The sequence below is a fragment of the Podarcis liolepis genome (genome assembly GCF_965112155.1).
Source record: "Podarcis liolepis genome assembly, chromosome: 2".
In the NCBI taxonomy this organism is placed as follows: Eukaryota; Metazoa; Chordata; class Lepidosauria; order Squamata; family Lacertidae; genus Podarcis; species Podarcis liolepis.
The window spans coordinates 44,708,977-44,721,237 of NC_139555.1; the positions used below are offsets into that span (position 1 = coordinate 44,708,977).

The 12,261-nt window shown below is 41.7% G+C and overlaps 2 protein-coding genes across 2 annotated transcripts in view; both read right to left on the minus strand.

Moving 5' to 3' along the window:
• SLU7 (SLU7 homolog, splicing factor) overlaps positions 1-12,261 on the minus strand; it is a 317,865-nt gene that overhangs the window by 56,951 nt on the left and 248,653 nt on the right. The gene's annotated exons all lie outside the window — the stretch shown is intronic.
• Positions 2,035-12,261, minus strand: part of ATP10B (ATPase phospholipid transporting 10B (putative)) — a 59,090-nt gene continuing 48,863 nt past the window's right edge. The window contains exons 15-21 of the mRNA XM_083481760.1: positions 11,879-11,955; positions 11,040-11,165; positions 8,725-8,925; positions 7,941-8,021; positions 7,749-7,853; positions 7,035-7,222; positions 2,035-3,119 (exon numbers count right to left, since the gene is read on the minus strand). Coding sequence (XP_083337886.1) covers positions 2,672-3,119; positions 7,035-7,222; positions 7,749-7,853; positions 7,941-8,021; positions 8,725-8,925; positions 11,040-11,165; positions 11,879-11,955 — 1,226 coding nt within the window. The 3' untranslated portion in view covers positions 2,035-2,671. The remainder of the gene's footprint in view (positions 3,120-7,034; positions 7,223-7,748; positions 7,854-7,940; positions 8,022-8,724; positions 8,926-11,039; positions 11,166-11,878; positions 11,956-12,261) is intronic.

Consider the following 12,261-nt stretch of genomic DNA (forward strand, 5'->3'; position numbering starts at 1 on the left):
CTTGAGATGCTGAGAAGCTGACAAAGGCAGTGAATTCCATTCCTAAGCAGTACGAAAGTAACCTCAAATGGTCAGCATTTTTGGTGTTCTTGCCTGCCACACTTTCTGAAGCAAACTGTTGCTGTTCCATTTAAACCTGTTACCATTATCATGCTTGCAAGCATCTAGTCACATTGTGTTTTACGTGCTATCGTCATAGCTCGAAACTGTGTGATTTGAGCTGGTGCTATAACCCAATAAATACAAACTATGCAGGAGATCAGGTAGCACAACTGTCCAACAATAGGTGACACATGCATTCATTTATAGTATGTAATATGCTCCCATGTTAATATTTGGCCAACTTTATCTCAAATCCCCCTCCAAAGACGCTGGGTGGTTCTTGTCTTCTTATTCAACTTAGGACAGCTACTGCTTCTGGTCCCGAGAGTTAATGACATGTTGAGCTCATCTCTTCTTTCAGGAGATGTTGCCTTCATGTTTTCTGGCTTAGCAAACCTGCAGGTTTTCAACTCTCTGTGGTGCGATGCGCTATTAATTTTAAAGGCATTATGCTTTGAGAAAATCTAGGCAAAAGGTGAGCAGCAATTTCATTGGGTGGCCCAGTTACGGAATAGCCGGTGCCTGAACTAAACAGATCTTACACCAGTGACAAAGGGGGCCACTTAAAGGCTGTGGCTCCATTTTACTAACATTTACTAACATTTAAAATGTTAGAGAGGCTATGGGGTGTGTGTGTTCCTGGCTGTTTCTCATTGTGCAGCTTTTGCATCTTCTCTTTGTAAATAAATAAAGCCAACGGGTTTATTTTGTGCCTCTTAATTGAATGAATTGGGTTTCTGAATTAGGGAGATGCTAAAGGAATGCAGGCAAGTTGGACGCCGATGATGCCTCTGTTGAAAACAATACATTTCCATAGCATTTTAAGTGCAAGCAGTGCTTTAGAAATCATTATCCCAATAATGTCAGTCAGTTTCTGGGGCGGTTGCAGTGTTTTGTTGGCACTCCTTAGAATGCCTTAGCTCTCCTTCAGGCATTCCAAAGTGGTGACAATCAATATGGGAGGGTAAGCATGCTAACGCCAATCCTTCTTTTGCCATTTTTGTCACCTTCCAATGCATGAAAGGTGACCTGTCTGTAGCAGGGAGCTTTGTGTATCTGTAGAGGCTGCCCACACATTATAGAACTTGTATTTCCCAGGGTTCTAAAACGCATGGGGAGCCCACACAGACACAAAAGGCTCCCTGATGCAGGTAGCTACTGTACTTTTCCATGTATAAGACTATGTTCTTTTCTTTAAAAATCATGCCAAAAAGTGGGAGTTGTCTTATACATGGGCAGTGCATAGGGTGGATGTTTGATTGGTTGCTGCCGATGTTGTCAGTGGCTATTGTGCGTGTTATTGGTTGCTGCATCAATGGATGGTGTTGATTGGCTGACACTCCAGCAGTTGGGCGGGCGATTGGTAGCTTCTGCCGGCGATGGGACAGATGGGAGGTGGATTTAGCGATGCATGTGTGTGAGCAATTTTAGGCAATCCCCCCCCTAAAAAAAGCTCAATAACCCTGGGTAAGCCTCTCCCCAAAAAGCTCAAGAACTCTGGGCCATCTCCCTACATTTTCTTAAATCTGAGTCCCCCAAAATAGGGGGCATCTTATACATGGAGGCGTCTTATAGATGGAAAAGTACAGTACTTTTCTCAAATTGGAAGATGAGAAAAATGGCTGCAGAAGGGGGTGGAGATAGCACACATATCCTCATTGGATCCTCTCTCCTCCCTACAACATCTGAAGACAAGAAATGTGGTGTGTCCATATTTGGAAGATACTGAAAACTGCAATTGAAGAGGAGTGGAATAAACACACTCATTCCTAGTGCCAACCCTCACGTGGTCTGATGTGGTCTCTTTTGGGAAATAATTCATTTGAAACCAATGGACCTTACATCAAAGTAAGTGTGCTAGGGATTAGGGAGTTGGTTACACAAATAACCAGACATATATCTGTTCAATTAGTAATGCACTACACACACACACACTTATAAAAACATTTTATAAAATACTTTTACACATGGTTTTGAATGTTGAATTGCAAAATGCCCAGGTTGATGAATTCAGCACTGTTGACTTATTTCATTCTGGTCTTTAAAACTGATTGTTTTACCATAAAGTGCTGTAATCTGGAGAAATTCCTAGGAAACAATTCTATAGTAGTGGCAAAATGGATCAAAACTGTATTGCAGCCATGTAGCTGCCAATCAGCAGGAGGCTCAGAGTGACATGTTTAGGGTCAGATTCAGAAGACAGAAGGGGCTCATTATTGGATAAAGCAAAATAGTTCTCCTCAGGTTATACTGTCCGTTTCCAAGGAAATAGTGCATTTCACATTGACGAAGGGATTCTTGCATAATATTTCTCCAAGTTGTTTGGAACTTCTCTTCCTCACAGTAAGTTCACTTGCACATACCGGAGGAACAGCACATTGTGAAGATAAAACACACTGTTCCGCCAGGCTGGTGAAATTATACTTTAGGTCTCTCTTTCCACAAGGCATTGCCATTTAATATAAATAGAAATTCTATCTTCCCTCTGCTACCTTTGCTCACCATGTGGGAGGTGGAGGATGTGCAGAGAAGCAATTTCAATTTCTTTTAATCAAAAACTCAAGCTCTTTCAAAGAGTCAATGCACTCACAGACCGCCGGTGGCTCCTTTGACTGGAATTTTCAGCGCCATTGATCAGGAGGCCAGAAAAGGGCTTTGCTGGTATACTTTGCCCAGGAGATGCATCTGCTGACAGGAAACCGGCAGCCACATCCTCTTCCCCACCCCACCATTTGGTGTAGTCATTGCCTCCTCTGTTCGATGCCTGGTTCCTGAGGGCTTCTTGTTCTGGAGGACAGAGACCTTGAAATGTGCGCTCTGCTGCAATGTCAGGTGAGGACACACCCATGTTTGCAATAGGTCCTTCAGGCTCATCATTGCAAACACCTTGGCCTTGTTCCCTCAATTTCCATTTCTTTATTTCCCAGTCCTGTTGTTCTTTAGGGAGCTTATCCAAGTGTTGTGCTTTCACAATGGGCGATACCTCAAAAGTTCCCTGAAGAGCCAAGATAAGATACCTAAACAAACAAACAAACAAACAAACAAACAAACAAACAAACAAACAAACAACTTGAGTTGTAGCCTCATAAAAACAAGCTTTCACTCATCCTGGTTCTCCTATTCTGTAGATATCTGATGAGGTAGTATATAGTGGTACCTCAGGTTAAGTACTTAATTCGTTCTGGAGGTCCGTACTTAACCTGAAACTGTTCTTAACCTGAAGCACCACTTTAGCTAATGGGGCCTCCTGCTGCCGCCGCGCCGCCAGAGCCCGATTTCTGTTCTCATCCTGAAGCAAAGTTCTTAACCTGAAGCACTATTTCTGGGTTAGTGGAGTCTGTAACCTGAAGCGTATGTAACCTGAAGCATATGTAACCTGAGGTACCACTGTAATGCTCTTGGGTAATCATTTATGAAGACAATCTGCTTGTTACAGTGACCTTATAACACTGATAGGCCAGCCGTGGGCTTGGAATTTGTAGGAGGGTCATATCAGCCATGATGTGCTTTTAGGCCAGTCACTTTCTTTCAGCCTGACCCATCTCACTTGATTGCACGGGAGGAGAAACCATGTACACTGCTTTATAGACTTTGGAGGAAAGGCAGGCTATATGAGTGACAAATAATATATATATAGAGAGTTGTTAGAGACAGGTTTGAAGATAGGAAAGTCCTTTTGTTGGAGGGAGGGGGTTGCAAAGGAGAGAAGGGGGCAAGGATACTGTGGGGCTGCCCTGTGCATATTGCATGGAAGAGGGCTGTGGGGCAAGGGTCAGGAGCTAGTACACCTGCTGCATTTCTCTATGGGTCTCTGTGGTCTAGCTAGAAATGGTGTGCACTAAGGTAGCTTTGATGGGCTGGATGAGGGCCCAGGAAATGAGACTGAATCCTGACAAGGCAGAGTGCTACGGTTTGGAAACAATTTATTTAATTAGTCATTAAGAAATGGATCTACTGTCCTTAGTCAAAAGGCCGCAGGGTGGTTTGCAACTTAAAAATAACATAAGCAACACAAAAACTTAAGAAACAATTTTATCAGTACAATGCACAATAAAAATGGCAACACCCAACTATTCATAAAATACTGCAGTTATAGTTCCCCCTCATCCAAAAGCCTCCTGGAAGTGGTGTTTCTTAGAGCAAAGAGTGTCAGTAAACCACTGCTTTTGATTATGCTTTGAACCTAAATATCTGAAGGAGACCTCTCCCTATGTAATCCCACTTGGATGTTAAAATTTTACAACAGTGTCTCACCTCACACAGTATAAGGGGATGTGAGAAAGGGACTTCTGTGTGGTAGTGCCCAGGTTGTGGGGCGCCTTCCCCTCTGAAATTCAGCTGACATCTACTCTCCCCCCCCCAAAAAAAAATCAGTGCCAGTGTAAAACATTCAAGCCTTTAGAAAATATTGAGGTCCAGCTTGGGCTTTTTAGGGACATTTCTGTTGCTTTATGATTGGCTGTAACTGAAATGTTATTTGATGTTATTTTTATTTTTGATTAATTGATTCTAGTTTTAAATGAAGTGTTGTGGTTCCCTACCGTGAGATCTTAGGAAGCAAGTGGGCTATAAATATGTCAAAAGAAATAAACAAACTGGTGACTGATTCCAGGGGGCCATTTTTGGGTAGAGGTAATTATTTGAGTGGGAATATCTTTTTTCTTTCCTTTCCGTGTAGTGAGCAGCAGGAAAAAGTACAGGTTGTATCTTGTTTTGGCACCGTCGTTCAACACCAGCAAGCTAAGCAGAAAGTGACAATGCTTATTAGTTTTGCAGCTCTGGGTCATATTTGTAAATCATCGTATGGTGCTAACAGCCTTATGAACTAGTTTTCAGCACAGATTGACCAGGCCTGTGGGCAGAGCTAAATCCTTTTAGGAATGTAACATCATTTGCTTACACGCATGTGGCTGGCTGATCTGTGTAAAAATCAATTCCTAAAATAGTTCTCAGATTCTGCCTTGACTTGGCTTGTTTAGATTGTAAACTCCCCATGGGAGAGAATTTAGCACCCTCTGCTCACATGGCTTCTAGCCTTATTGCAATCCCTTCTTGGTTTGCCTGATAGCCACTAGTGTAAGAATAACTAGGTACAGAAAGTTCAAAGCCAAAGTGGGACACAGTCCAGCTCTACACAGAGGGAGTAGAATAACTCCATCCTGCCAAGCTCCTGAGAACTAGAGTTCAGTTCTCATCTCTCCCTGCTCCACTTCATAGGAGATTTGAATGTGAGAAAAGCCCACCATGCCTGATCTTCTTCCTCCTATTTTCCCCTTGGGAAGTGATCATAGAGTTCTGATCCCTTACAACCCCTAGTCTGCTGTAGTGAGAATCAAATAAAAGGAGGGACTCCCAGGTCAGGGGTTGCTATCTAGTTCCTGCTTAAGATCAGGGTGGTATGTGGTAACATCACATTTCCTCATTACATGGGGACATGACAGGTTGCAAAGATGGATCATGCCAAAGTCCCTGGTAAGATCTTTGTATACATTCATTGACTGAAGCTGGATCTGGTGATAACCTATGGTTCATTATTGCATTAATGAGCCTTGTCCTTTAGTGACACAGTCCTTACCCTCTTTGGTGCAGCCGTGAAGAGGAGGTTAGAAGTCTTCACTTCCAATTCTTGTTAACTGCAGTTTAGTGCTATGGGCTGCCTGAATCTAGCTCCTCTCCCAAGAGAGAAGATGACATGCACCACACCAGGAAACCTCTGTTGCTGTGGCTACCAGCATGTTTTCACCCCTGCTCCTATGGTAGGGACAAAGAGAGCTTCCTAACATAAATGGGGACCTGGACTTAGTGAACCCTAAACTGCAGTCAATCATAGATTTATATACAGTTACTGAAATAAGTCAATTCCATAAACCACTGTTTGTTCAGATTTAAACATAATGACAAACTGTGGTTAGTTGGTTTTTTTTTAAATTAAAAACTTCCGATCTCCTCATGGTCTGCTGGAGTATGGCAGTCCAAGGCTTGCTCAAGCTCATTCAAGTAAGACTGTACCAATGTTTATGATTACGTATGTCTGAATGCAGCCATTTGCTCTAAATTCCATCCTCATACAGGTGGCACTTGGGAGTGCATCGCTGACATACAACTGTGGCAGGGCTCACACGGTTAATGTATGGCAGCTTTTTAACCTTCAGACTGCAGGGACCCTTGTGAAACTCCAGCCTGAATAATTATTTCACAACAGAGGAGCCGATTTCTTTTTTAAGAGAAAACGAAAACCAAAGGAGCAGAATGCTATGGAAACAAGCTTTAATGTTCTCCTTCTGAATCTGCCCTCAAATCAATATGTGTTTATAGTGAGTGAATAAAGTAGGATAGATGAAGAACAAGATTTCCAAATCAAATGAGCAGAAGATTCTGCTTCTACATGCTTTGCTTTCTCTGTCTCCTTTTCTCTCTCTGTATAGCAGTGGTGGTGAAGCAAACACTGTAAATTTGTAGTTGTTCCAAGGCCTTGTTGACAGCTGGGAAAAAGTTTTGAGACCTGACAGTTAACTAGATCCATATTCGAGTGCTGAAGAGGAAAGCACCAGAAAAGCAGTTTCCCCCTCTGCTTTGAAATGCTCAAAGGTTGCCTCTCAAAGAACTCCATTACACAGCACAACCACAAAGCCTTTATGTTCCAGCCAAGGTACACAGACTTGATGCCTCCCAAACTCCAGAAAGAGGTTGTGACAGCACGAAAGCTAACAGGCTGTCAAGGATTTTAAGCCTCTCTTCCAGAGACCATCAGAAATCAGAAGAAAGTAGCTGATCAGAGGCACAGCAGGTGATGGGGAGACAAGAAACAGCAGACTAAGTCTGTTGGAATCCATTCTTAAAGCCCCTTCCCACCATTACCCAGGAACTAGGTTGTAGCTGACCAGGACATGGTATTCTACCCAACAGGTACAAAAAGAAGCATATGTTCAAACCTTGGAAGAAGTGCTATGACTGGAGTAATGATGCATATGAAATAAAAGCTCGCCTGCGACATCTCAAACTCCATAATCCAGTAGGGATTGGTGGGAGGGTTGCAGACGACACATGTGGCATTGTAGATGGTTGAGAAAATGAAGTACAGAAGAATGCTCACAGTGATTGTAATTCCATGGGACAGAGTCTGTGGACAAGATGTGAGGAAAGTAACCATTATGGCAGCAAGTTTGGTCACCAGGATGTTCATGCAGAAACAGGATGTTCATGCAGAAGCAGCCAGATATAGATGTGCGCGCATATATATATATATATATATATATATATATATGTATATGTATATGTATATGTGTGTATATATATATATATATATATATATGCGATTAACAAACTAGAATATTTTTCATTTCATTTCATTTATTTCATTCATTTATCATTTCATTTATGTGGCAAAACATTTCAGCTTCCGAAACAAGGACAACTCCATTGTGCAAGTGGAAGCCCTTTCACAGGGCTTCCATTGATGGGACTCCTTAGCTAAATCCTGCTCTCTGTTTTGTTAATCACAATAGCATGTTTATTATTTTGGAGACTAGCCAAATCTTAAAAGGGATGCAGAACAAGCTAGCACAGGGTACATAAGTTATGATAATCATTTCTAAAAGCAGGCAATCAGGAAGCTATAATAGTTACTGAAGGGTTTATCTACATACCCATGTTTGAATTTCTAAAGCTTGGTGAAACAGAATAGTAAGGAGAGCGACTGTATTGATTGTTGTTCCAAAGCGGAAAATGTCAATATCGGAATCAAGATATGCCTGGAAAACAGAAATAGTTGTAGGCTTATTGACTGACACAATTTTTGTTTCATTAAGAGCTGCTTAGAGAGTGCCTTAAATACTTACCAGATAAGGGACAAAGAAGCAGATAAGGCTCTGATAAAAAGATTCCAAAATGGCAACCCAGAACGTCAGAGGCTTGTAAACCTGCAGCAAATCATAACACAAAGAGAAACACTTGATTTTCAGTCAGAGGTTGTTGTTTGTTTTGTATTTAATGTGGCAGTTGAGTCCTCTGTGAAAAAAGAGAGTCAATACTCTCCAGTTTCCCCCTCCTTGGGGAAGCCATCACGGAGGAGAATAACTGAAAGCTTTCCTTTTACAGCACTGGGCTGTAAAAGCACCCATTCAGGCATAAACTGCGTGGGATGGCCTTCAGCAAGTCACAATCCCCCAATTTATGTACAAAGGGGCAATTGTGAGGATAAATGAGATATGGATGGTAAATAACTTTCAATACAAATAGTACCATGCACATGAAAAATAATAAATAACCTAAAGGTTCAGAATAAAACAGAATCCTATTGAGATACTTTATAAAACCGGAGAATAGGGTACAGAACATTATGTTTTCTAAAATGCTTCTGAAAATTCTTATTCTTCACATATTTAGATCTCACTGCATTTCTTTTCCCAGTGCAAGAGAAGTCACCTGAAGTGACTGTAGACTGTAGCCAAAGTTCAAGTTGTACATTACGGTTTAGGTGGAGTAAGACTGCACAGAGGGAGGCTGCTTAACCCTCCCCACCTTAAAACTGCCTTCCCCAAACTGCTTTTTCACCCACTGTGTTGAAGGATATGTGAAAAACTACAGGGACTTGTGAGGCTTCCTTGAGCAAGAAAGGTGTACCTCTGAGTTTTGTCCGCTCTTATAAAGACCAGGCAAGCTCAGCAGAGTTCCTGCGGAAACATCTTTATCCAGGACTCCGGAAAGTATTGGTGGCACAGAAGTGAAAAACAAGTTGAAGAAGATCATTTGCCAGTAGTCTATCATGGCGGCTCCAGAGAATGCACAGAAGAACTGGTACCAGAACAGCAGGTTGACGTAGGTCTGGTGGGAAAATGTTTAAAAGGCAAAATACATTAGCTGTTTGTGTTATTCAAGATATTTCCACGCACACTTTCTTACATGTGTACAGATGATAAGCTCCTAGAACACGTTACAGCCTGCGCTGTGACTCAGTTAATGCTTAAGTACTTTGATTTAAGGCAATTCAGTCCAAATGACTTCAAAAAATCCAAGTATTTGATCTTAATCAGGTTTTTGATCAGTCTGAGAAGCTAACTACAACTGAGCTCTGAAATTATTTTTAAAAGAGAAATGCAGCATTGGCAGTGGGGAATTTAAATAAAAGTGAGGGAAAGGGTGCTTGACTGATATTTCTGTATGATATTATTGCCTCCTTTTTCTTCTCTCTAAATCGTCCCCAAGTTGCTATTCCTACCATGAACTTCTAAAAGTGTGTTTGCGCTAGGTTTTGGACTACCATAGACAGAAATTGCTGCTGGGGAAATTTAGAACGGGGAAGCAGCTGGTGGGTAAAAGGTTTGAGAACCTTTTGCACTAGCACACCCACTTTCTCCTGAAGCTCCAGGGACAATGCACCCCCTGCACCAACCTAACGGCCTCCAGCAAGTGGGTCTTGGGGTGGGTTGTTTTCTTAGTAGCAAACATCTGTACAGTGGTACCTCATGTTACAGATGCTTCAGGTTACAGACTCCGCTAACCCAGAAATAGTACCTTGGGTTAAGAACTTAGCTTCAGAGTGAGAACAGAAATCACATGGCAGCGGCGTGGTGGCAGCGGGGGGCCCCATTAGCCAAAGTAGCACCTCAGGTTAAGAACAGTTTCAGGTTAAGAATGGACCTTCAGAACAAATTAAGTTCTTAACCCCAGGTTCCACTGTATGCAGTTAGCCTTATGTGCTGATGGCCAGGAACCATTTATTTGCTATTCAAAGGTTGTTTTCACAAATTTAAACTCTGCTCTTGGAACAGCTCTTCAGTTTAAACATGTTCAACACCTTTTTGAATAGAATACAGAAGTGAGAAAATGGGAAAAAAGAGAGAATATATAGTGTGTGAGAGACCAAACTGCAGGTAGAAAGATCCCAGCGCAAAAGAAACAACCCTTATGGATCTTGTTGGCAAAGTAGGCAAACTACAACCCAAATATTGCTGTTCCAGCCGACATATTCCTGTTCACAGGAATGGGATATCTAGTAGAGGAGGGTGAGTTCATGTAATACCTACCACCAGGTCATTTGAATAAGGTGGGTGGGACTGCATTAGACACAATCTTCACTGTATATTCAAGACAGCACAGAAAAACAATACATAGTAAAATAGTATCAAAAGGGAAAATGGAATCCACGGTGGATGAGAGGAGGGGGAATGCAGGCTTTTGAAAAGAAAATGATGGGAAGGGAAGACTCGTGAAAGGAGTTTATTAAGGTGATACAGCTCTGATAGTTCCCATGGAAGACTTGCTTCTCTTCCACTCCTTCTCAAACCTGAGCTTTGAATCTCTAAAAAGTATGATGTTTCATGTTACCTCCCTAATGGAAATACATGACTTGAAAATGGAGGTGTGTAGTGTGTGTATGTGTATGTGTATGTGTATGTGTATTCAACAGTGCTTTCCCATTATGTTGGTAAAGCTGATTACTGTTGTTGCTAATTGCTAGCATGTGGCTCTCATCAAATTAAGTGTATTGGCAGGCTTTTCAGCCTAATACAGAGCCAAGTCCCATTCCGAGTAGTTATAATTTACTATTCTGTATGCAGAAACACAGCCAGGATGATACCTATGGTTGTCAGAACATTTTTTCCCCTTAAATCATTATTATTTAAGATAGGGGATTATGACTTAGAAGTGACTCCTTCTCAGCTTTTGAGGAAAAAATGGGAACAAGTCTCTGTAGTCAACTTAAGGGCCAATCTGTTTTTATTGTGCCTTTTTATTGGATGGTTATTCATCATTTCAGGCTCTGAATGTGATTTTTAAATGGAATGTTCTGTATGGTATTTTTGGAGCTTGTAAGCTGCCTGGCATGGATCCTTAATCAGTACAAATATGAACCTTCATTGTCATCATCATCTGTGGCTATGAGAAGAAAGCATTTGCAGCTGGCACAGAGGCAACGGAAGATGTCTGAAACTTACCACATTTTTATAGAAAAAGTATATCACCAGCTTGCCTAAGCGGGAATAGCACCAATGCCCATGAACTAGAAGCAACTTCTTCAAGTGCTTGAATTGAGATATGGCAAAATCACTGGCCATGACAGCCTGAAACAGAAATGAAAAGAAAAGATTTATTTCCTCCACTTTATCTGACCCCAAAACAAACCAAAGACAGGCAAACACCAACCAGCTGGGCAAAAGCAATGACTGGGAGGAAGTGCAAAATGTTTCAAGCTTGGCTTGATTTCAAAACTGGCTATGGTTTCGTTATGAAACTGCAAGCGCTTGCCTTTCCAAGTCTGTCACAAGAACGTAATCACATAGAAGATGATCCTATTCCAGTAAGAGGATAGGAGCAATTTTGGATGAGATAGCCTGAAGTACTAGACACTTGGGGAAAGTGCTCAAGGATTACTATTTAATTCAGCAGTTTTCTACAGGCAGTGGAATCCTGTGTGGAGGCTGCCGGACATGGTGAGGTTTAAATCGCAACCTGCCTCTGGGTTTCCAGTGACTCAGCATCACTTCTCTGCATTATTAGGATAGCAAGCGAGGCAGGGAACTGTTTCTAGCCTTGGACATTAGCATGAGGGACAGCGATATATTAAGTCAAGGCAAGCACATAATCACTTTGATTAATTGTTAAGACAGGACATTTCACCTTGGTTTATTAGCATATTATGTCAGATAGCCATAATGATAGCTTACGTTCATGTTATACACAGAATACACCCTTCTATAAATTCTGAACGCTGATGACAAATGCCCCAGCAGTAGCTGCCAACGACAAAGGAATACACTTCAGTTATTATGTATACCTGCATCCCTTCTTGTCCTGAAATACCGATTCCAACATTAGCTGCCTGAATCATACTTACATCATTGGCACCATCACCTAAAAAAGTGGGAAACAGCAATAGTAGAAACAAATTGTAAGTCAATGCAAAGGGCTATATTCAACATAGCATAGAGTTGCAGGTTCCATCTGCAAGGATTTCTTCTTGCATAAATGCATGTTCTTCTGCTAAATTTGTTCTGGGTTCAAGGTGAGGAGAAGGGGAGGGCACCCCATTGCACAAGTGGTAATACTTGTGTTGAATACCACCCTTGATGTCAAATGGTTAAGAAGGCAACTTGGGTTCACGCAAGAGGCTTGTTTCAGCCTGGTGGAATTATTGACTCATCCCCTTTTGAACAGCTG